This window comes from Lepidothrix coronata, unplaced genomic scaffold, assembly GCF_001604755.1.
Source record: "Lepidothrix coronata isolate B3197 unplaced genomic scaffold, Lepidothrix_coronata-1.0 Scaffold62, whole genome shotgun sequence".
In the NCBI taxonomy this organism is placed as follows: domain Eukaryota; kingdom Metazoa; phylum Chordata; class Aves; order Passeriformes; family Pipridae; genus Lepidothrix; species Lepidothrix coronata.
In genome coordinates, this window is record NW_016690242.1 from 164,576 (window position 1) to 190,181 (window position 25,606).

A 25,606-nucleotide genomic window follows, 5' to 3' on the forward strand; every position below is an offset into this window, starting at 1 on the left:
AGTAAGCAATTCTCTTCCTATAAAAACAAGCACATTTTGCATTTTCTTTATTCTCCAATCCAAAGGACACTGTTTGATCCTCTGTTTGCAATTTAAGAGGAGGTCACCATCCCAGCTGAATCCTGTTTTTCCACAACATCCTCAGCCAACTTGGTTGACTAAGCAAAGATCTGCTTATGTGAGCATCCAAGAAACAAAGATCAGGGAAGGTGAGTCCAGGCAGCTGGCTGAAGGCAGGATCCCATTTTATTATGTGTCCTGAAGCTTTCCAAAATCTTTGTGCAACTGAGCACACCAGCAGCTGCATCATAGCAAAAGAGGTTCCGGAAGTGATAACAGAGCTCAACAGTGTAAAAAAAAAGTCTTTATTGTCTTTAAAATATATGTGTTTTAATAGAATATTTGTAATATAACATTCAAAGATTTGGTTTTTTAAATACCAACAATATTATCTTCATGAGATATAACTATGACATACAATACAACCGCCTCATACAGAAAGGATTTTCCTTCAGTTTCTTTCCTTACAACTCACTGCTTACATAAAAGATCACAGATCATTTTTTGCCTATACTTGAGAAGCGTGGGCTTGTGAACACTTCTCACATCTCTCTGCCATTTTGATCTTTCCTCCTTCCCCTTGCCCCCAAATTTCTGGTAGAGCAGTACAAGCAAAGATTCAGCAGTCCTTGACCCATACCCTTTGAATATCATTGTACATAAACTAAACAAATCTTACTCAGCTATCTCTAAGGTATGAACATAGATCTCTTTGGATCAGATGTTAATGGAGGATAAACTAATGCTAGGAGGAAGAGATAGCATCCATTGTGCATCCGTTCTTTTGGTGCTGGTGGATTCTGGGGGTGGAAACAGGGAAATGTGTGGAAATACATGCAGGTGTGTATACGGATCTCTGTGGATGCGTGTAGGTGCGTGTAGACCTGAGTCCCAAAGGGCAGGATAGGGAAGAGGAGCGGACATTGTCTAACAGCAAAGGTTACTGTGGATCTGCCCAGCTCTGGAGGAGGTTTGAAACTACAGAGGAGGGACATGGATCACCACTTACTTCTCACATACTCTTCTTAGAAATGGAGGGTAAACAGGCAAGGGGGAATATATAGAGCAGAAGAGAGGGCCTGCACCTGTGTGAAAGACTGCCTGGGGTGTAGAAAATCAATGGCCTCATTTGATTTGTATTTTAAGTTTGTCATTGGGATAACTTTGTTTCACACAGGGTCTGGCCAAGTTTTTCACTTTTTCTCTCCCTCTCCAGATAGAGCAGGCTCAAGACTTCATTTTTATGTGTCTTCATAATATTTTTTTGATGATACAGTTTAGTCTAATTATACAGCAGACTTGTTTATAATGTAATTTGATTGTTCTGAGGATTTGGGATTCCTCTCCCAGCCCTGTCGAATTTGTGTGAGAGGTTTGTCCACACAAGGAAATATCAACACAAATTTGACTACCAGTACAGCACATGGCACAACGAGGGAGAGCATATAGATGTTTGGAAGATACCATTTGTATGCTGTTGGGCTCAGGAACCATTTTCCACCGTAAACCAGCGTGTGCGCAGTACACAAAATCAGTGTCAGATATCCCAGTTTGGACTAGGAGAAAATGAAGGAAAGAAACAAAGAAAGAAAGAAAAAAGTGGAGGTTAAAACAGAAAATTAAAACAGAACAAATGCAATTTTAAGAACACAGTAAGATTTGTGGCATGTGCCAATTTGGGGACTGGTGAAATGAAACTGTTTTATATAAAGGCTCTTATTGTTTTTAATAAAGATTAATTCAAATGGATGTTGGGGAAACACAGTTGGTTTTTCTTCTCTGTCAATATCCATGATAATTTTTCCTGGCTCACGCATATTCCCTAGTAGCTGTCATATTTGTGAAAAAGCAGAGAAAGTGCTGACATTCAGTGGAGAGATCCAAGATTTTTTATGCTCTAGTGCTATCCATCCAGAAGTACCATACTGTGCAAGTTTTTCGCCTTGATAAAACATTCATTGACAGTAATTTCCCCTTCCCTTGCCCCCTTTCCCATCCAGCTCAGCTCCTGCAGAGGCATGGCAGCTTGCACCAAACTTCCTCTTAAAAGAGGGCTGAGATTATAGTGAGGGCAGCCTGTTTATAGGCACATCAGTTTTTACACTCTGCAGAAATTGCGGATTCTCTTTAGATGCTTGGCATTGAGAAGATTCAAGTTACAAAGTAACTTTTCAAATCCACTGTAACTGAATTCTTATGAACCAACAAAATTATCCCAATAAATGGCTAAATTATTTTGCAACTTAGTGTAATTGTGGAATTTGACATCAAAATCAGCTTCCTGTTTGTCATTTAGGAGCTCACATCTTCCCAACTTTCTCTTGTTTACGTAGTAATCCCAGTTGCACCATAAGCATCCATCAGAGCAGTTGTGGGTTTCTACAGTTAAGCTCTATTGCCATGTAGATTTTTTTTTCACTATCTGATCATGGAGAGTACACACATCACATTTGGAGATATTAATGGAGGAAAGACATAAGTCTCTAGTAACCTGCCTGTGGCCATAGTTTATAAGGGAAGAAGTTTTTTCTAGAAGTCATTTTCTTACCTGTACAAATCGAAATTCTCGCCAGTTGACACTGTTGCTGACTGAAGGCAAGGAGGTTATTCCCACAAGAACAAAGAAAAAAAACCCTATAATTCCCAAAGCCAAGTAAGAGTCACTAAGCCAGGCATTAGTCGTGTCGAGTGGTTCTGTTTTATTGTTCAGTGCCTGAAGAAAAGAAGACCAGGTATATTTTCATGATAGCAGTTTTAGGATCAATAAGCAGAAAAAACCCATCCTTTAAGGTAACTAGGAGATAAATGTTATACATAAACTCTGAAAATCATTGGAGATTTACTTTGAATGCCTGCTCAAGAAGGAGGCATTATATTACGTGTGGTTTCCATGTACCTGTAATTGTGGTACCTGTTTTACATATCTGTTTACCTACCATTGGGACAGATATGTGATCCTTTCTTGTTAAGTAGAATCAGAAAGTAAAAATATATTCTATTCTTAAAGGTATATGAAGAAATAGAGAAATATGCTTCTTTTAAGTACTCTTTATGTTTACATTTTCCCTGATTATTTTATTAATATGTCAACTATCTAGAAGGAAGACTGGGGCCAGAAATCCCCTCAGCTCAGCATAATGCCAACAAACTTTAGATATACCAATGATTAAAAGGAACACAGAAACTAGGAATATGACCCTATTGTAAAGATCATTAGGCTGTCCACATGGATTTCTGAAGCTCAAGAGAGATGGTAGTATTTATAACAAGGCCAGAAGAAAGGGAGACCTAGCGCGGGGAACAAAACTCACCTGGGAGATGATTGGTTTGGCGTTTCTCCATTTTACGAAGGAGCGAAGTGGACTAGCAAGAGTGAACACAGCATGCAAAGAGGCAAATGCCAAGGCTATTAGTCCAAGTTGTTTCCTGCACAGCATCCATTTGTCCAGCCAGTCTGGAAAACGGCGGTATTTGGTGCCTCTGTATAACTGAATAATTGCAGCAAGTACACCGGGAAGATAAACCAAGCCAAGAAGGATGAGTGCCACTACAGGGCAGATCCGATTTGGAATGGTCATTGCAATAAAAAATGAAAAGTTATTGTGTTCATATATGTAAGTGTAAATTACATCAAGAGCCAAACAGTAGAAGAAGAAGAATGCAGTTAGGCCAAGGGACAAAAAGATGGGAAACTTCCACATTGGAAAGAGCTGCAGAGGGTAATTTTCTATTTCCTGAGCAGCCAAGAGGGATCCCTGATCAAGTGGAGTGAGACCCAGTGCACGAACAATATTCATCACCATTTCTTTAGCTTCCGTGTCATCTCCACAGACAAACACCTGCAGCCAAAAACAAATAGAAGTTTTATTTTGACAGATTTTTGTGACATTCTCTGCTGCCATGCTGGTCCTGGATATAGACAATGAGCACAAGCTTCCTAGGCTGCTTGCTGACTTCCCTGCTGACCTTAATTAAAACAGGCAAAAAGTAGCCTATAGGTACATTTGGCCAACCGGTCCATGAACTTAGAATATGATTTTTTTCTTTTGGGAAGGAGATTGTTTCAAGTGGCAAAATTTTATATCTGGAAAGAATAATGTATAACATGCTTAGTATAAGCCTTTGCATAGAAGATTTGACCTTTGGTTTAGCCAAAACCATTTATCTGGCAGCAGAAAACAAGCCTAGTAATGGTTTGAGTAGCTGGGTGATTTCATGCATTGTACAAGAGCACTGTCCCTCAAAGTGGCAGAAAATAGGGTAATAATAAATGATTTTTCTTCAGATAAGCTACCATGTTGCTTCCTATGCCCGGCTCTTGTGCTTGCTGGCCTGTGGTTAAGGAGCAGGTTAAAATGGTTTGCACACTCTGATGTTGTGTTAAACTTAGGTGGTGATAGATTCTAATTTAGAAAATTTTAGTAATTTATTCATCTTCTAGCTCACTTCTGTTACTGGCCTATCATATCCCTTGCCTCCCTGGTTTTTCTTTCTTCATTTTGTTATTGCTTCATTATATTCCTCCTATCTCCTTTCTGTTTAACTTTACGACCCTTATGAATAACTGATGCAATCCTTATGTCCTCCTGATTTGCTGTCTCTCTCTTTGTAGCTCTGCCATCTTTCTTTCCTTGCTTCTCTAGCGTCTCTAAACACTGAGTTCAGAGGCAAGCTATTGATATTCCTTGTCATGCCATATTACAAACCCAAAGGAAATTTTAGCTCAAATTATTTTGAAATGAGGGATTATAGAGAAAATACCATTTCAACCCTATCTGATTTGTATGTCCCATGTGTGTTTTGTCTAGCTAATAAGAAGCCGTACGATGAATAACTCCATGACAAAGGAAATCCCTGTAGCTCAGACTTACCTGCCGGCTTGCATCCAACGCTCCCGACTGCAAGGCCCAGGCTGACACGGTGTTAAAGGCTTTCACAACCCTGGCACCTGGCAGCAGCTGAGCAAGGTACTCTGCATTGGATTCAGGATACTGGTTTAATTTTAAGTTGTTGCTTATGTCCACCACAACTTTTCCACGGAGAATTTCTGCTAGTGGTGTAAGGAAGTTGTAATGTTGCCTCTGGATTGCTATAATGACGATGGCAGCTTTCTGTGCTGCCTCTGCATGGCTCAACACTTCTGCATCCTTGGGAACCAGGTTTGATATCTGGGTGCTCCGACTTCCATACACCACGTGGTAGCCACACTGAATCATTTTATGCCCCAGAGCTCGTCCAAAATCTCCAGTTCCAAATATGCACACTGTCTCTCTTTTCTTAGAAGTGTTAGGAGCCAAGGCCATCATGTTGGAAGAATTTGTATTCATCTGTTAAAAAAAAAAGTAATAGAAAAAAACTAAGCAAAACATGGATCTCTTGAAAATAAAAGGTTAGTATCCACTCTGGAAGTACAGCTCTCAGGAATCTGAGTTTTCTTGCTGCTTAATATGGTTCCTGCACACTCTTCTGAATACACACTCTCAGAAGATTTCGGTACAATTTTTAAAAGAACAGTCTGAATACTCACTTCTCCATCTCTCATATGGCACCCTCTTTTCCATTCATTTTATGGATTTTAACATTCAGCTGAACTGTTGCAGTGTTCCTCTCTCAAAAGGAAAACAGGAGGAAAAGACATTGGAACACAGAGAGTAAGGGTAGCCCATATTTCAGAGTAATTTCTGCTTACTTATGCTATAGAAAAGCATTAAGGAGGAGTGTGTTTCTAATCAGATTAGAACCTGGAAGGTGTTTTTCAGAATACTTGAAGAAGAGATATTATAAAATGTAGCTACAAAACTATCTGTTGTCCTCAATATTTCCTTAATTCAACTAGTCAGTACCAGTTTGTTTTATTGTTGTTCTGCGATTTTCTGAAGAACGTTCCGTGAAGCATTTAGACAGTGGACTTGGAATATTTCATGTTGAACATAGATTTATATATTACTCATAATAAAATTCTCTTTGAAATTTTTATATATCGCAGTACCTGGTAGATTCCAAGTCTTTAATGTATTATCCATTCAATAGGAGTATGTGTGTTCTGTACTTGCAGAGTGAGACCCATAATACAAACACACAATCAAAAATGTCGAAGGTCTTGCAGTAGGTCCACATGCTGTTTTCCCTTTACAAGAGGTAAGCTCAAACCAGACAACCTAAGACCTCCAAGAGGAGACCCTGAGAGACCCCTCTCTTGAACTGGCCATCAATTTGGTACTTAGAGCAGCAATTTAATTAGCAGGAGCCCTGATGGTAAGTCTTACACTGCATCACAGGTAACTGTCCTTATTAGAGCTGTGGGAATAACAGATATTCTAATTTGCAGGAAAGAAATGCGTGAAATGGTTAGCTAAACACAAAACAACTGCTTTGCTTCTGCTATTTATGAACCTTTTGCATACATTATTCTGTGAAGCACCATTCAGAATGCTGAAATTTAAACATACTGCCATTTAAAAACACTGAGATTATGTTCTTCACTTTCTTTTGTAATTTTCTCTAGTCAGAACTGTTTTTGCTTTTTAAAAATCTGGCATGATTTTAAACTGTTTGACCCAAACCTTGCATATGTTTGGTGAATAAAAAATCAAGCCTGAACTTTCCCGTACCCTGCAATGACCTAGAGATAAGGGCCATAAGTCAAGGATTCAAACATCCATGGCCTGTGCTGTAGGGTGTAAGCCTTGCTAGTGAGATGGACACATAAATGCTTACTCTGAGAATTGTATATGAAGATTTTGGCTTGGACTACCTCTGTGTGTAGCTATGTAGCCCTCAGTTGGCATCAGTGCCTGCTCAGCACCATTCTTGCAATGAGCTGTGGGAATCCTGTAATTTAGAGAGCTGCCAACAGAGTTGCTTTTGGTCATTAGGGGAAGGTGTGGATTCAGGCAGAAAAGGGCCTGAGTATCTGCATGCTGGAGGATCTGTGTGGCTTGAACAGGTCCTGTTGGAGGCTTTGCAGCGCAGCAAGGTGTTCACCCTGGCTCTGCTGAGCTGCAGTCCCAGCTGTGCATGTACATCATCAAGTAGCACACTGAAAATGAAAATAAATCCTCATAGAGTCCCATCTGAATGTGTCTTGAATATCTGGGGACTCTGGCACATGCATAAAATTGCAAGTCCTTCGACATATTTAAAAATCTTTCTCTGAGGGCTTTATTAATGTCCCATGAGGCTCTAATGTGACTAACACTATGAATTTCCTTTTTGGGGGTGGTCTGTATTTCAAAAAATAGAGAAGAGTTGCATATGTAGTATTAATAAATGGTCCAACTCAATACCTAATAAGGCTCAACTTTCCTTTCTTAATTTTTCTTTTTAACAAAGTAGGCTCCTATCTAAAATCAAAAGCAAAACTTATTTGTAACACACATCCTACTTTTCCTTTCTTTCAACATGTCTTTGTGCCAGCTGGCTGTTATTGAACTAAAAGAAGGTTGAGGGCTTGGCAGTGAACTTCTGTAGGTTAACTCAGGCAGTAGGTTGCAAGCATATAGAGAGAGCATAGAAAAATTCTGGATTTGCTGTGTGTATTTGAAGAAAATGCAGCATCTCATGGCAACTGTGTGGTTGTAAAGTCAAAAGAATGGACTCCCAGATTCATGACAGTGATAGCTGCAATGCAAAAGGATAGTAATTTTCTATAGGACGTGTTTTATTGTCTCACGTCAGTGTGAAAGATGGGAAGCAGAAGTATATCACAAGGGACACAAGGCTTGTTTAGTAACTTGAAGTTCAGCCCAAAGGCTGGCACTGGGCTATCAGTCAGGAGCTGGTGGCAGTGGGGCTCTGCTCCATGCCCATGGACTATGCTGGGCTCTCTCAAAGCACCAGAGGAAAGCAGAAATACCAGCAAAGAAACATGCAGTAACCATTGTCTGTTCTTTTACATAAGTAGCCAAAGATTAACTGAGAAAAAGCCATAGAGCTTTGTATCCACACATAATGTTTTTGCTTATATCCATTTCCTTAACGTGAGAGCACTAGTGATGCCTTTTGTTATTTAGAAGGTAATCCATGTAAGCTTCTCCTCTGCATTGTTGCTGTATTCTTGTACACTGAATTATCCTGTTATAAGGAAAATGGTGGCAATCTCTGAGTTTATTTGGTCAGTAATAATAAAAGGAGGTGCTGAAAGAAAAAAAGAACCTAATTGCAACACTGTCATTTTTATCCATTGCATAAAAACTTAGGGGAGGTGAATAAAGATACAATGTTTAGTTAAACAGTTATAGGCAAATGCTTTGATTATGTAGGGAATTGAATTAAGACAAGCACATTGCTTTGCACTTGGGCAAAAGGGGGGATCCTAGCAGAAGCAATGCCACAAATAAAGTACAGTGCCAAAATCAGAAAGGCAGAGATGGAATCAAGATATAGACTGGGATAGATAATGGAAAGATCAGAAAGATGTGACATGAAATGCAGATGGAAGATCAGTGGAATGATTCAAAAGTTAGAAAGACAAGATGAAAGGAGCAGGAAAGAGTAATTTTACTATTTACATTTAAAACAGAAGCAAAACAAGTAGCTCTGGTACTGATCTCAAGGGATTGTCTAGTCCACCTCCCCTCCTAAGGCAGAATGAACTGTGTTTAAATCAAGTCTGACAGATGCTTGTCTAACCTGTTTGTAAAGTCTTCCTGTATTGTGGATGCCGAAGTCTTCCTGGCTTACTGCTTTCTCAGCCTTTCTATTAGGCAGATTTTCCTATTAGCAATCTGTATTCCCTCCCCCACAGTAGACACAGCTGTCAATTTATCCCCCTTCTCTTTGCAGCAGCCTTTGTTGGACATGAAAGCTGTTACCATTTCACCCTTTTCTTCTCTAGATAAAACAGTCCCAAATCTTTCCCTGAAACTTGTGCTTCTGAGAGTGGTGATCTTTCTCATGGCTTTCTTCTGATCTTTCTAGGCTAAACTGCTCCAATTGTTAATTAAAAGTATGTTGCTGAAACTGAATGCAGTACTCCTGCAGACATCTTACCAGAAACTAGAAGGATTGCTTCACTTGTGTCACATATCACATGTAATCCTGCTGTCACATTTGTCTTATTCACAACACAGCTGATTCATAGTCAGCCTGTGATGCATTAAGATGGTGAGTGCTTTAACAAGTAGTGTGTGTGGCAACAGGAACCATGATGTGGAGTGCAACAGCTGATGCTGAGCTCATGATTTTCACACTATCCATGTGTCAGAGATTGCCACCTTAGACTAATTTTACTTAGCTAGCTAGCAGCTGCAGTGCATTTGAGTCCATCTAAAACATGTCTTCTGGCTGAGATTTTGTGGAAAGGAATCTAGTTTCGTATGTTCCAAGAGCTCTCTGGGTATAAAGCAAAGCTTGAAAAGTGACGGTCTGCTTCTACATCTCATCAGAACAGAAATACTAATGCAATGGCATCCTGTTACACCCAATCCTTTAATTGGACTGCTCCCACGCCACTTATTCCATCCTTGATTTCTGCAGTGTTTTCCAACTCAGAGCTGCATTGTGCAGTCCCTGTTGCATAGCACCATATTTTTTCAAACTGTAGCTTCGATTTGCCAAGATCATTTTGATTTCCAAGCCTGTCCTCTAACGTGCTTGCAGCCCTTTTCAACTTTGTCAGATTGTCAGCTTTCATGAGTATAGTGTCTATTCCAGCATCTATTCCAGCCTTTTAATTAAATTCTGGAACAGGACTTTTGCCACAAGAGACTCCCTGTATATCTGCAGTAAATGCAGTCTTCTACTTTGATAATATTTAGTGGAGAGACTGAAAAATGTTTCTTTTGTTATTTCCACAAAACTTTACCTTATATAAGGTTAATCTAAACTGCATTTTCCTAGTTTGCTTTTGAATTTTTTCCTGACATATAACATACTAAAAACTTTGCTCATGCCAAGTTGTATTCCCAAGACCTATTGTCCTTTTATAAGAGGAAACAAGGTTTGTTTGAGATTATTTACTCTTGATTAATCCTTATGCCTATAACCCGTTTCTTTCTTATGTTCTATTTGCTTCCTCTACTTGTTTGAGAATTGTATTTAAATTGATTGGGCCATAATTCCGCACCTCCTCTTTCTTGGTACATTTAAAGATAGCTGTTATTCTTGCCTTTTCAGTCTTTTAAAACTTTACTTCTTCCACACAATTCTTAAAGATAGTTATTTACAACTGTGGAGATGCTTCAGTTTTCTCTTGAACAGTGTGAGGTGAATTCCATCAGCCTCGTTGATCTCAGGTCATTTAACTCACCTAAGCAAGACCTAATCTCTTTCTTCTGTCATTTAGCAACAATTTCCAGCTCTTCGCTACTGATATAAACCCTTTTATCATGGTTGACCCTTCTAGTGAACAAAGAGCAAAATAGACATTACAAAGTTGGCTTTCTTGGAGTTGTTAGTCAATGGCTTTCTCTCAGTTGAGTGGTGGATCAATTCTCTCCTTGATTTTATTTCCACAGTTCATGTTTTTATAGGCAACTTCTTGTTATTCTGTATGTACCTTACTAATTATGTTTCTTTTTGTGCTGTGTCTTTTCAAATCTTACCGATATATCAGCACAATTCTGTGCTTGTCCATAGATTTTGGTTTCTGTATGCTATTAGATTTTGAAGTTTTGGAAGAACTGACAGCTCCAGCTGCATGGCTTACTTCAGCCCTTGCTCTGCATTGCAATCTTTATGTCTCTACTTTTAACAGTCTCTATAAGCAGCTGCCAAATCTCCTGACCTTATTTTCTCCTCAAATTATACTTCTCATGGAATATCACCTTCCCACCTTCAGAGTCTAGTATACTCTGCTTATTATTCTGCTAGGTGGACAGATCCATTTTTGAGCACTTGATGTTGCCTGGTGGCCTGTGCTGGCTCCCAGCTGTGACAGACCCTCTATATTTTTCCCTCTATCATTTTCCAAAATCTTCTACTGGGATTATATTCTTTTATCTTTTGACTCAGGGCAAAAATTTAGAAGACAAAGCAGGATATAAGGACTGTGAGAAGAGAAGTGGCCGAAGTATTGCCAGGAATTTGATCCGCTGCCATGTAAAAGAAAGGTTTATAAGTAGGTTATGGTATTGCCTACTGTAGGAACTAGTCCCAAGATTTACAATGCTGATCCGTTTATCTTTTTTTTTCCCCTCCCTTTTTAAACTCATTGTCAGAATCATAATCCCAAAGGTGGACATAAGGATTAAAAGCAGAACAAATATTATGGGAGCATAACTTTAAAAAATGAAATTTCAAAGGCCTTCTTTCTAAGTAAACAAAATATTTTTACTGCTATTTCCTTGTAAATAACAGCAAGGATTCTGTTACACTATGCAAATAATAAACAGTGAGAATGGCCCCTCTCTCGGGTAGCTTGCCATTGCTCTAGTACAACATTCTGGAGGCAAATAAAGGTTCTGCCATAATTCATCTTGCTCATTATATAGAATTCTTGGGGTAGATTCAGCTGTGTGAATTCATACATAGTTATACAGAAGCCATGACATGCAGACTGCATATTCCAGCAATTCTCTGTAGCAGAATATGTGTATGAAGTCTGTTTTCTGGGTTCACCTTTCTAGATAAACCTTGTTTCTCCAGATTTCAAAAGGGTTATTTTTCTATAATGATGGAGACACACTTGGATTGACTTTGGAGCTTATTAAATTTAGTCCATTGCACAGATGAATTCTAATAGTATCTTGCTGCATGAAGAAACTAGTTCTTCCCTCAGGTTTGCTAACCTTTGGTGTTTAACTCTGCTGGTACGACAGTGAAACAGGGACATCTGGAATAAGCAGTTTGGATTCAGACTATACCTTCATTTTAAACTGCTGACATGACTTCTTACATCTCGCTGTAACTCCGCTGGTCTTTTAACACAAAAGATTTAGCTGTTTCTGATTTTTTTTTTTGATCTTCTGTATCTCTTGTCACTACAGCAAGAATCAGCTGAACTTTCTCACACACCATCCACATATATTAGTCCTCAAGTCTCTGCTGGAGGTTTCTTCCAGTCAAAGCTCTGTATCTCTCTGGTCAGGAAAGCATGCAGTTCCTCACATGGATTCAAGAACTTGCTTACGTATTTTGAAACACACAGGCAGGGCACATGGCAACTCATTTCACTAAGAGGTTTACAGCATGTCTTTTACAAAACACTTTTAAAACAGATTCTCACCACCACTACAGACAGAAAGCCCTGCATGCTGTTGGACTTAACATGATTACTCATCCTGAACTTGCTGGGCAACTGTGAGCTGATCTTGAGTTTGCATTTAAGGCTGAACTGGTGAAAATAAACTCTTGCCCCAAGTCCTGTAGACCTTCCTCATACCTCTTTGAACAGACCAAGCAGGTTTAATCAGGTTTGCTTCCCTGATGCCTCTGTGGACACCTAATCCCTCCCTACCGGATAAACATCCATCCTTTTCAATCATGGCTGGGCTACACTGCTGGTGACTATGGTGCTTTGACACCAGCTTATAGACACGTACATAAGCTGGTGGCAATGAAGAACAGTGCCTATGACTGAGAGTGACAAAGGCAGTGGAAGCAGCCAGGGTCTGTATTTATGTATATATGTATGTATGTATGCATGTATGTATTTATTTATTCATTTATATCAACCCTCTTTTTTTCATTACTTCCTTTAAGTTCTATATACCTGTGGATGGGCATGGTGAACTTGAACCAGAGGAGTAAATGCGTACATATTTTTGTTTGGATTTATAGTTTTTGCACTGATGATTTTTAGTTTCCCATGCTGTTGAGTTCTCCAAAGTTGAACAGTTTCTTTCAGGAATAGAGTTAATTGTCATTATTGTTTTAAATATTTTTTGCATGTACTGGCAAATAGAAGTCATCCACAACTGCTGGGTTTTTTTTCTAAATGAAACTTCTGCTTTGTCTTGTAATCTATGATCAAAAGGTGTATATTAGACAAAAATCCCCTAATACACTAAAATTACATATAGTAATTCATTAAAATATATATTTATATATATATATTATATTTTACAATAGAAAAAGAGAGAGACTGATGCTTCATTTCTTACATATGTAATACTGCAGCTTTGGAATACTTTATGAAGTATTTCACACATGCATAATATACAGTAATTCTGGTGTAGCTTGGAAAACAGGTGAAATGCAATTTAAAATTTCTCCTTGGAAAGACATGTGCACTACTTGGAGGCAATCTCATTTACTTAAAATTTCATTTTACTATTCCCACAGAAAGAGAAAGAATGCACTCTATAACAAATACTGTTTCTCATAAGTTGACAGCTGTGGAACCAAATCTGCTCTAAATTATAAATTGCATTTTCTGTTTCTTGATACACCTAAAACTGAATGGCACATGGCTAAACTACTCTCCCATGATTAATCCAGTACTTAAACACGTAAAGAAAACAGCAGAATAGCTCCAAACAAATGTATTACAACAAATTATTAATGAATTTTCTTTCAAGCAAATGAATATCTGCTGCTCTTCTCAGCAGAAAATCCTGGGTTCCGAGTTTTGACAAAGCTGATAAAAAATAATTGTTTCAGACAATAAATCCTCCTACGGAGGACATCGCATTTACCACATCTTCACTTTTTATCGGGAGTACACTAAAGCTGCCTGGAGGCTCTTCAAACACATGAAGTATCGTCCTAAATAGATGTGCTTAATGTTGTCTAAATCATAGCAAAGTACTGAGAGGGCTGGAAATCTCACCACCTCCAGCTGCTCCCATAAACCAGCTATAACTTGAGTAATTTCCTCAGTCTCTTCAGGGCTGTTGTACTGTTCTGAGGTGTGTAGGTATTAAGCTTTAATCCAGCCTAGTCAACTGCAAGAAGAATGAAAATATTTCTTAAAACAGCTGAAGGTGAGCAAGTGTGAGAAGGAGAGACAGACCTGCCTACAGTGCAGGGTGCACTGGGTTTACCCCAATTGGTCCAAAAGATGTGCTGAGACCTTGAAAGACATGCTTGCAGATACACCATGCATGGAGAATCACCCCTTGCTCTCCTGCCGAGTCCTCCCCTCCCTGTGAAGCTATTCTTTCGAGCATCTGCCATTTAGAGACATTAACAAATAGCTCTATCTCAGAGAGAAATAACACTAGAAATAATGAACCTTGGCCTCCTAGGGGTTTGTGTTTCTTGGCTGATTACAAGCGCTGTTTGAGACTGTTTCCAATCACAGGAGATGACTCCTAGAACACTTCTTCTAGTGGATTTTAGGTATTTCAAATGTATATAGTCACAGTCTTTAATTTTTCAGAACTTTTCTGTGGGGTCTTCAGCTGCCCTTTTTCATGCAACATATGGAAAGGAGAGCACTCTGCCCTCCTGGTACATTTAAAATCATCACTAAAAAAGTTATTGAGAAACACACAAACATAAGACGCTCACATACCCCTGCATGAGCAGAGAAATCTCACTTCCTGCAGAAATGAAGCTAAAATAATGGACACCCTAAAAAATTTGTGATGTACGTACACCCAAACGCATGTCTGTATCACCAAAAGAGAAGGAAGCAAGTGAGAAATGGCTTTCAACTGTGACCCTCTGGTATTGTGGTCAAAAGTCATGGAGAACAAGTCAGGGGATGTTTTGCAGGAAACTTTTACTGACAGACCATCAGTAGCATACACTGAGACTGGAATTAGCTGGCATTACACCAGCAACTCACTAAAACAAGACCTTCAGAAAACTAAAAATGCAAGAGTTCATGCCACATATTTATTATGAGCTCTAGGAGTGTGTGACAAGCCTGACTCTCTTCCTGTTTACACTAATGAATTGTTGGTTTTCAGTTAGCTCATGTTTGGATGGGGTTGCAAAAGTGAGAAAAAAAAATGAAGCCCAGTTGCTTCATAACACCTGTGATAAAAACAGAGGCAAGGTGGCTGCTGTGGTGCAGTGACAGTGTTCTTGGCCGTCCTATGCCCTTAGAAATCTGAGGAGTGAGAGTATGATGAAAGATTTAAGGAAACGGTGCATGAATATGAAGTTTTCATGCCAAAACAAATTAATGTGTGTTCACAACATGTCTTGAATGGGGCCAATCAGATTTTACAGAAAGTTCATTAACCTATGTTCTTGCTTACACTAGCTTATATACTAAAATGCATTTAAAGACATACGATTGAACGACAATCCAAGACTGTAGATAACTTTGTCAGCTCCCTTACTCACTTAATGTGAAGTATATTAAATGTATTTACTTGCTCCTTTTGGTTTCCTTTATGTGGACTTGAACATTTTCCTCTCCCACTTGAGTAAAGGCAAGTGACATCTGCAGAGACATGCCTGCCTTCAGGGCAAAATGAATACTGATATTTTCAGATGAAATTATGTTCCTTACCGAAAAAAAAGAAAAAGAAAAAGAAAAAAAAAAACAAGAAAAAAACCAGTTTTAAGTGCTGTTGCATTTTTCAACAAGGTAAAATTCTTATCAGGCAATCTTTTACAAACTAATTCTTTCGCAAGATGGGAGAAGTTCTCCTTACTGAGCCAATGATTTCAAGATGCTTCAAGCAATAACCTTAACCTATAGGCTTTGAAAATTAATTGCTGAGAAGCCTGAATTTAGAAACATGTTTTTAAAATAGAAAAAAACCCAAAATAAAACAGTAATGGGATTAGTAAAAAAATTACAGAGCTGTTCAGGGCAGCATGAAAGATCTACTTTGTTTTTTTTTATTCTAATCAAAACTCCCTGTGAATTCAGCCCGGGGTTTTGCAGATTCCTGAGCTGCTGCTGCTGATTTCCTCACCTGGTAAGCAGGGATGGGTGTGCACAGCAGTGGGACATTACCTTGGCTCCCAGCCAAGATGGTGGTGGTATAAATGACACCTGTCTGTCAGGGCACTGCCTGTGAGGCACTGCTCTTGGGGCACAGTTGCCACCGAATTGCTTGCAGTACAGCCCAGGGCAGCCAGTGTTATCCTGTGCCATGGCTCACTGCACAGGGGCACAGGAAACCTTACACAAGATCTCTTACAGATCCCTGCTACCTGCATGCTCTTATGCAGAGGGTGCCGTCTTCGGAGGGAAATCACCCTAGTTTTTGTCTTCTACTTTCTCCTGGGTCTCAGTCACTGCCTCTCTCTTGTTCCTACCTCTGTGAAATACATGAGATCGAGGCAGAAGTCACCCTCTTGGTTCTGCACATCAAGACCATGCAATAAGCAAGAAAGGAGTGAAGCAAAACATGGGTATTTGGGACATGATGTAGAGCAGAGGCAAATGAAAACTAAACTTAGCTGAAGAGCAAAGAAGAGGGTGCCAGGAGGTACAAAACACAGTGTCATGCTGCTTTTGTAATTGCCTAATTGGACAAAATAATTCCCTCCTGCTGGGTGACCCTCTCTTGCATTTCTAGCAAGGAAATGCAATACAAAATGAGGAACTGAGTTTTCTGAATAAACCCATTGTCTTTTATTCGATTACCATTTTATGCTATTACTATTATTGCATAATTATCCACTTGTTCTGAGTACTCGTGTTCTTTTTACACATTTCCTGCTCTCACAGTCATCATAGCATGGGACCACCCAGAGCAATCCTTTGTCAAACATTCCTGTGCTCTAATGATGCCAGAAAGTGTTTTGCTCTTTGGCAATCAACCTCTCCACTACATTTCTTAGCTCTTAAGGCTTGTTTATTTAGATGCCTCCAGAAAATTGCTCACATGGTGCTAACACTAAAGGATTGGTGACAGGCAGCAGTAAAACACTTTGATCCCCATCACCAGGTGCTCAGGTGTAACTCCTCAGGTGTAACTTCTCTGAACTGGGTAGTTGAGCCATTCCAGTATTGATCAAGTAGTTTGTAGGAGATTATTATAATTAAACACCTTCAAACTGCCAAGTTATATGAGGCTCTGGTGCAGTTCAAATTGTAGGATTCAAATGAAATTTAGTAATGTTCTTATTTTTTAGGGATATCATGCCGTTTATGAGAATGTTTTTTCTGCATGTTCTGATTAGTCCTGGTGAGGCTGTTCCACTTGAGAAAAGCACATGGAGGGAAATCATCCAGAACTAAGAACCTGTCCTCACTCCTGATTTAATCTTAACTTCATGTTTTCCTAAGCAAGTCATGGGAACTGCATCTCCCGGTGTAAGGTTAGACCTAGCCTTTCTCCTGACCCAGGGTGATCTGCGTCGCTCTGCCAGCGCAACATGCGAGGCAGCTCAGCCAAGCATGAGAAGAGCAGTTCCAAGCTTGGTGGCCTGAACGAACCTGTGTCTCAGTATACTGCCACCACCAAAGTTGGAGCATTTCTCCTGTAACCCCACCAGAAGTCACCTCAGCAATTTAGCAAAGTTAAAAAAACCAAAAAGTCACCGTTGCAATTGTGTCCAGGGCTGTACTCAGTAGTCACTATGAAATTGGGAAGCAGCTTTGTCAGTCCTCTAATTAAAGTCTTTGCCAGCAGCTGTTCCTACTCTTCTCTCCAAGAAGCACCAATATAACCAGTGCTTACCACATACTGAGCACCCTGCCCAAACTGCTGCAGCAGGTAGGAGAGCTGTCAGCAGCAGCCCAGGAAGAGCTCACAAGGACATTTGAGAGTGCACCCCTTTGTCACAGCCCTGCCTAAAACACCAAGTAAGTGAATTTACTGACTCTTACATTGTTCAGTGTTCTCATTAAAGGGAGTACATGTTGGAGAAATCTTGAAAAAGAAGAGAGTATGTGGTTCTAAACAGTGATGTCAAAAGAGAGAAAAAAACTCCAGGGTTTTTGCTTTAGAGCATGCAGGGACAAAAAGACCCTACACGTTTGGATTGGAATAGGCATGTAAATGTGACATTTAAATATGTGTACCTCCCTTTTCTTCACCAAAAAAAAAAAAGCTTTCAAACACCAAAGTCAATATACATTAAAATCTAAATAGAATAAAAGTGAAGTAAAAATGCCAACATCTCTAAAATGTGCCACAGAAAATAAAATATTGAAAAAGTTGCAGTTCCAGCGACTAAGATCAGAATGGGAGAAATGGTTAGCTTAAATATTGAAATTGCCAAATAAACAGCTTTTAATAAAAATAGATGGGGAAGCAGTGAAAGAGGCTTTAAAATATGTAGATTTTAATTGCCCTCCCTGAAAGCCTTAGTTGCTGTCTGTGTTTTTGAGGGTCTGCGTTTATATGGAGTAACCTGAGCACTCAACACCCACGCTGATGGGGTTTTTACTTTGGACTAGCTCTGGTCTGGTCTTGTGAGCTTAATTGCAATTAGCTGTGAGATTGTTTTGTTTCATCCATGAGCAGCTGAGGTTGCATGTCCCCAACTGCTCTGTCATGTGAAACATGGCAGAATATCTGGTGAAGGGCAGCAGAATAATTCCCAAGTGAACTTCTGCTCAGAAATAAAACACTAATGTAGGTTACACACTTTGTGAATAATTTCTGAACACAATGTAGACCCCTTATGTGGTCATCATTTCTGCCTGTAACTAAAAGAAGTAAATTAAAAACATGTCATCTGCCTAAAAATGCACAAATATGAAAAGTGCCTAATATATTTGTATAAGAAAATTCCAATATGGAGGAAGAAAGTACAGGGATGCTTGATTTCTCAATGGCTGTTGCAATGTTTTGGTATGAAGTTCAGTGCTACTTCATGCTAGTCTAAATCATTGCTATTAACAAATCCAGGAGCTTCAGAAAGGCCACATCTAAAAAAAGATTTACATCTTTCACTAATTGCATCATTTTATGAAGTCTCAACAGACTTGAAAAAATTGGCCTTTCGTCTGAATGACAGTTTGTGTTGCAGATTTAGAGGGGATATGAAATTTTCCTATATCAAAGTTGAAGAACAGTTCTGACAGCTGCAAATGTTCTCTGAATTAATAATGTGGAGCTGATATAAGACAATATTTAAGAAAAATCCATTTCTTTCTGCAGCATTGAAGCCCCTTACTTATGAAATATTAAACAGGATTAAAATTGGTATGCTGCTTGAATGGGATGAGAAAACTTGAAATCCACATATAAATCCAGAAGTGAAAAGAATCATTAGTTCAAACTTTTATTAGTTATAACTTATAATTTGGGGAAAATTAACACCCTGCGATTGCTACTAAAATTCAAACCAATATTTTGGCTCTGGCTTAGGAAAGGAAATCCACTTTCTAGATCCATCATTTAAAGCCTACTGACCAACCCTTATTTGCAGAAGCTTTGTTGACTTCTTTAACTATAGCAAATGCCTCTGGAAGATTAAATAAACTTGTTATCTGATATGTAAGCTCTCTGAATACTAATTGACAAATATGAAGCTCTGGTTTGTCCTAAATTTACAGATAAAAATACTTTCCTATGTCTCAGTGCTCCCATACATCAGCTCTTAGTTACAAATAGGTTGTATAATGTCAATAAAATACCAGCAGACATGGCCTAGATCTGTGGGTTTTTTGTCTACTAGGGAGAAACACTGGGGTAAAATTTCATCAGAAGACTTAAAAATTTAAGTTTGAGCCCACCTAAGCTTCCCAGGTCAACAGTTTAGCTGTTTTGTTCCCAGTTCCCGCCTGCAGAAATGAGAGAAACTTGTGTCTCATTTATGTAAAACTCACCTGTGCACTCAACCTGATGCAGTCCCCCTAAGCAAGCCAGTGCTTTCCGAGCTGCTGAGATGCTGTATGTGCTGGACCAAGAGAGACCTCAGGAGATGCAGAGAAGAGTGCAGAAACCCTGGCAGCCCGTCTGGTGTTTATCTAGTGGAAGCCGGGGTGAGTGCACAGGGGAGAAACAGATGAGGGGATGTCGCAAGCCTTTTCTGTCTGTGCAAGTTGAAAGAACTTCCCGTCAAAGTCTCAGGGAAAGTCCCAGACCTTGTATTTATAGCTGAGGTGAAGCTGTGGTTGCTTTTGCCATGCTGGCACTGACTTGCCCCTTGGCTCCTGGCCAGACCTAAGGTTTGGCTGCCTTTCTCAATTCTTGGAAGCCTAACCCGAGAATTGCAGAAGCCAAGAATGTTGTAGAAGCACAACAGCAAATGCTTGCCTGGAAGGAGAGCTGCTTTTTTTTGTGTCAGGGCTCTCCTATGCCATTTTACCTGTGAATAGGGACAATAGGAATGTCACGTTGGAATGAATGGAATTTGGCATGGGGATGCTTGAAAGTACCTGATCTCTGAGATTCTCTAGATATTCTTGGTAGCGAGAGCTATCCTTCGGAGCCAGAGCCTACGATGGATATGCATTGAGAAATGAGTCTTTAAGGGATAAGCTGCTGTGAGGATGCAAATTTTTTGACATTACATATCTGTTTGGAATGGGACATAACTCCAAACAGATGACTTGAGCATCAAGAGATCTTTGGACTGGATCATAGTCCAGATAAGAGAAAGGGTCTAATACAGTCCCACTAGCACTGATACTTTATAAGTTTGAAAAATGAATTGAAAGGGATTTAACTAATATAGCACTCTAAACTTGCAATCAATGTCTGCCATTAAAGAGGAAAACAAATTAAAAAAATGTTGTTACACAATCTTGCCTTTGGGAGACTTACTGGAAATTGATTAGGAAAACATACTAAGAAGGAAAAGTCATAGAAAACAGAAAACGTAGAGGTGATTTCTAAAAACAAAAAGAGAGGAGAAGAAGAAGTTTCTTTCAGAACAACTTTTAACTACACTAGGACTGAAGAAAGTGTATTTGAGAGCTTGAGCCCTAGAGAAGGCATCAGGTCATGTTTGAGACTTAGGAGAGGAACAGTCTGTATCACTTGTACACTGTGACAAAGTGTGATGCCTGAACAACTGGAAAAGATCCAGGAACTGAAAAAGGTGATATCACTTTGGAAGAGGTTAGAAGTTTCAGCAAGGCACACATGGCATATGCAGAGCATATGACCTGGCTCAGAATGTTACAGGAGCAAAGGACACTGAGGCAGTGGATCTGTTTGGGGATAAACTGTAGTATTGATTTTCAGGTGACCCATTTTCAGGTGACTAAGATACTGCCAAAAGTTGTGTTATTACACTTAAATTAAATGGAATGGAAAGGAAAATAGTTGAGTCACAGAGTTTAAAACCACTAGGCTAAGTCTACAGAAGATATATGAGAAATAAATGTACAAATTCATAATAGATGAAAAAAAGGGAAAGCGCAGTGCAATTCAGTGCATCAAGGTGATGTAAGCATTTAGATCCTGTGTAAGAACACAAGCAAAAAAAGCTGAAAATAATTTGAAGTCATTTTATAGTGGATCAATACCTTCTGAATACTAAAAAATTCAGGAAAGCATTGAATTGTCCAACAATTCCCACACCTATGTGATCCCGTCACATTGAAAGGCCATGCTTTAAAGAGGAGCAGGATATGTGCATCGTTCTGGAATGACTGGAAAAATAGACAGAATAGTTCTTGCAATTATAGAAAAGATGACTGAAACTCCTTGTTTGTCCATTGATAGACCTGAAGAAACAGAACAGGTCTGTTACACTACCAAGGGGAGATATAGTCAGTGACAAATACCTCTGTCCCTCATACATCATGGGGCTCCTGGCAGGTATTCATCGTAGCAAAAATAAAAGATTGGGGTTTTTTTGAACTTTCTGAAGTCTTTGTGAGCTGCACTGTTTTCTCGGATGCCTAGTTAGGCTGCATTTGGCACTCAAGGAAAAATGTGATAAATTTTTCATGCCTTTCAAGTTAGTAAGATTTATACAGATGACATTTAGATTTGATGAAAAATACTGGCTGAGAGCAGCCACAGAAAGAAAGTGTCCTTCTGGGCTGAAGCTGGACAGACAACACTGTAAATACTACGTAACACAAATAATAACATATGTGAAAAAAAATTGGCACAAACCCAAGTAAATCACCAGAAAATATTCATCAATATGTATTCTCCAACAGTATTTGGATGTTGAATTTTGAAGAGAAATATGTACCTAATGTAGCTTCTGGAGAGTGCTGTCATAATCATCTTACACGTAATTATTGAAAATATTGAGAAAGAAGGAATTAATTAGACATTTCAGACCTTAAAGTAAATAATCCATGGAGGATTTCAGGGCATATGTTGATATAGTCCTTCTAAGCAGTGTGGAAAATAATAAAAAAAAAGATTGTAGTAGTTTATGAGTTAACAAAAAACTTAGGTGTACTCACAGGGGAAAAAAAAAAGATTTAATCTCAGTCATGGAAATAAACAAAACCATACATTTTTATTTACTGAAGGCCAGTGCTATTTGAAACTGAGTGTAAATCATAAGGAATTACCAAACAGAACCTGGCCAACGGTTATTTTTCATTATTTTTCAGTTATGGAGTGTGACTTGCAGCTTCAATATATCCTAGAAATTGTAAGCTGGATTTCTAGAGAATTTGACAATGGAACCAAGTCCAGAGAGATATTTGTTCATCACTCTTAATACAACAATGGTTACTGAGGCTGAGATGCTTCAGAAAAAAATTCATATCATAAATGCAAGATTAAATTTATCCTGGAAACATGAGAGTGGTGAACTCGAAAGCACTACTGGGGAAGATCTTCCAAAGCATATATGCCAATAATTTCAAGATTCAAATGGGTAAGGAAAAGGCCAGGGACCTCTTGTACATGATGTACACCTCAGCTTACCAACTGCGTTTAGAAGGAGAATAAGGTATATCCTTTGTAATGTGGCCATGGTGATCATAGAAAAGACCACCGAAATCATCAAGTCCAACCCTTGATCCAACACTGCTGTGGTTACCAGACCATGGCACTAAGTGCCACATCCAGTCTCATCTTAAAAACCTCCAGGGATGGTGAATCCACCACCTCCCTGGGCAACCCATTCCAACGTCTAATTACTCTCTCTGTAAAAAATTTCTTCCTAATATCCAACCTAAACCTCCCCTGGTGCATCTTAAGATTGTGCCCTCTTGTCCTGCTGCTGGTTGCCTAGGAGAAGAGACCAACCCCCACCTGGTTACAACCTCCTTTCAGGGAGTTGTAGAGAGTGATGAGGTCTCCCCTGAGCCTCCTCTTCTCCAGGCTGAACAATCTCAGTTCTCTCAGCTGCTTCTCATAGGATTTGTGTTTGAGTCACTTCACCAGCCTTGTTGCTCTTCTCTGGACCTGCTCCAGCACCTCAATACCCTTCCTGAACTGAGGGGCCCAGAACTGGACACAGTACTCCAGGTGTGGCCTCACCAGCACTGAGTACAGGGGAAGAATCACTTCCCTGGTCCTGCTGGCTACACTGTTCCTGGTACAGGCCAGGATGCCATTGGCCTTGGCCACCTGGGCACACTGTTGGCTCATGTTCAGCTTCCTGTCAGTCCAAACTCCCAGGTCCCTTTCTGCCTGGCTGCTCTCCAGCCCCTCTGTGCCCAGCCTGTAGCGTTGCAGGGGGTTGTTGTGGTCAAAGTGCAGGACCCGGTACTTGGCCTTGTGATGGCTGTACCTAGTCAAAATGTTTACAGAAAAACAGGAAAAACCCTGGATCATGAGAGGATGTGATTATTAATGCTTTCTGAGTGTGATCCAAACCATTATTCTTCTTTTTCTGAGGCAGTCTTACTATTTATTACTATTGGCCCCTGACAAGAAGACTCCAGAAAACTGTAGTGTGTGTCAAGGTTTTCTCCTGCTCAGTCCAAAAAGCATGGGAAAAGGAACTAAAATACCATGTAGATGTATAGAGACAGGTGAATTGCACCCATGTAGATGTCATGTGGGGTTCTGGGAGCTTCACAGGCCATGAGATGCTGTGGCAGAAACACCAACTCCAGCACAGAATGAACCCTGGGCCCAGGAACATAGGGCTGCTTCTGGCAGGGTTGCACAGGTGATGGGCTGGAGGGTCCTCCTGGCCCTGGAGAACGAAGGTTAGGGCTGCTGGTCTGCACACATAGCTGGTTCCAGACCTCTCTTCTTCAGGCCCTGGAGACACTCTCTCTGGAGCAGGCAGTCTGATGTGGGGAGTGCTGATGTGCTCTTTCCTCCATCAGCACCAAGGGCTTTGCTGTGACCACCCTCTACTGATCCCTACAGTAATCTGCCTTTGGGAGACTTTTCTGGGCTGCTGGTCTTCTCCCAGGACCTTGTCCAGAGCTGGGATGGGGAAGCAACCAGGACCCCTGAAGCCACAAAGAGGCAGGAGCTCCTTGGCACCCCTCCTGCAGAGCCTCCAGCTGCACGTGCAGGTGGCAGCTCCCTGCAGTCCCTCCTCTGACTCCCCCAGTACTTCTCACAGCTTCTGAATCCTCTCCTTCTCTCAGCTCTCAGTTTTTTACTCACCCATAAATCACAAGACCCGTAAATCACAAGACCTGCTTGCTGATGTTCTCTTTACTCTGGCCATCACTGCCACCAGAAAGGCAGAGCACAAGAGGGGGGATGCTGAAACCACTGGGCTTGCCTACCACTCCTAGATGGCCAACAACCCTGACAACCCCCAGCAGCCTGCTGTGAGGAGTATGCTCTTCTTTGTGTCCATCTTTGGAGTCCTTGTCATACATTTTTGAGCTCTCATCTCTCACACTTCACCTTTCTTTTTTGTTTATTTCATTTGTTCTCATATCATACTTGCCTGTGCTCCTTTTTTTAGGGAAAAAAAAAAAGAGCAATGATGTTACAAAGCTGCATGTTGTTTGTAGGAGGTTGTTTCCCCAGGCTCATAGTTACTGTGGAAGAAGAGATGACAACCTTCTGAAAAAACCCAGAAGGGAAAGAGAAGAAGAGGCACAAAGCCTGTCACTTTGTGCTGCAAAATCTCCATCAGACAGCAAATTCACACTGAAACCGGGGAGACCCAGGGCACGCAGCTAGGTTATCTGCCCATGAGAGAAGCAGTCCTCGTGCCTTAGGGGAGGCAGCACGCCCACAGGGACACCACAGGACACCTCAAAGGCTGATGGAAATTTACTGATAAATACAGCCTCAAGGCTACTGATAAACATCTGTACCCCTCAGCTGTATCACTTTTTGAAATATACTTATTATTATGTTTTCCTTAGCAGGGTAGGTATAGTCAGGGGAACATATGTAGAAGTTTTAGCATCTGAAACAAAAGTTCTGACTATAGCATTTTAAAACCTGTCTTTTTTGTGTGCAACCTTCACAGACAGACAACATAATAAACGAGATCTTGTGCTGGGGGCTTATTCTGAAGTCCAAGTTTGCATAGGTATTCAGGATGGAAATCAACACATCTTTGAGGATTTATGCATTAGAGATGACAAAACATCATCAAGTAGACTAGTTAATCCTAATGTCAGTGATGCCAGAGTAAGATGCATTTCTACCTGAAAGCAGGGCACGTAGTAGCATGATTTAAATATAAGCTTTGTCCTGTATTCTTTGCCTCTATCATGGCATTTCTGCACAAAGCATAGTTTCTTGGGAGTGAAGTACTGGGTCCTTAGTGTTTAGGGGTAGCTGACTTGATGTCAGCTTTGCCAGAATCAGAAAACAATATCATCCTTCACAAAGTCACAGATACAGGTGTCACTGTTAAATCCATGGTTTTCCCATACAATGGCACCATCGTTGGTTGGAAACAATTCAGAGTAACTTCAGTGAAACTTGATGAAAAAAAAAAA

The 25,606-nt window shown here is 40.0% G+C and overlaps 1 protein-coding gene across 6 annotated transcripts in view; it reads right to left on the bottom strand.

Annotated features, from left to right (window-relative positions):
• Positions 1 to 377: 377 nt before the first annotated feature.
• The window catches only part of LOC108498728 (metalloreductase STEAP4-like), an 86,727-nt gene continuing 61,498 nt past the window's right edge, over positions 378 to 25,606 (bottom strand). For 5 of the 6 annotated variants that reach the window (XM_017817790.1, XM_017817789.1, XM_017817786.1 and 2 more), the window contains 4 exons: positions 4,932 to 5,387; positions 3,372 to 3,899; positions 2,609 to 2,773; positions 378 to 1,616 (listed from right to left, as the gene is read on the bottom strand). In XM_017817790.1, coding sequence (XP_017673279.1) covers positions 1,347 to 1,616; positions 2,609 to 2,773; positions 3,372 to 3,899; positions 4,932 to 5,387 — 1,419 coding nt within the window. In that variant the 3' untranslated portion in view covers positions 378 to 1,346. Of the gene's footprint in view, positions 1,617 to 2,608; positions 2,774 to 3,371; positions 3,900 to 4,931; positions 5,388 to 19,636; positions 19,893 to 25,606 lie in introns of those variants that run through there. The other variant, XM_017817788.1, reaches the window with a different exon arrangement.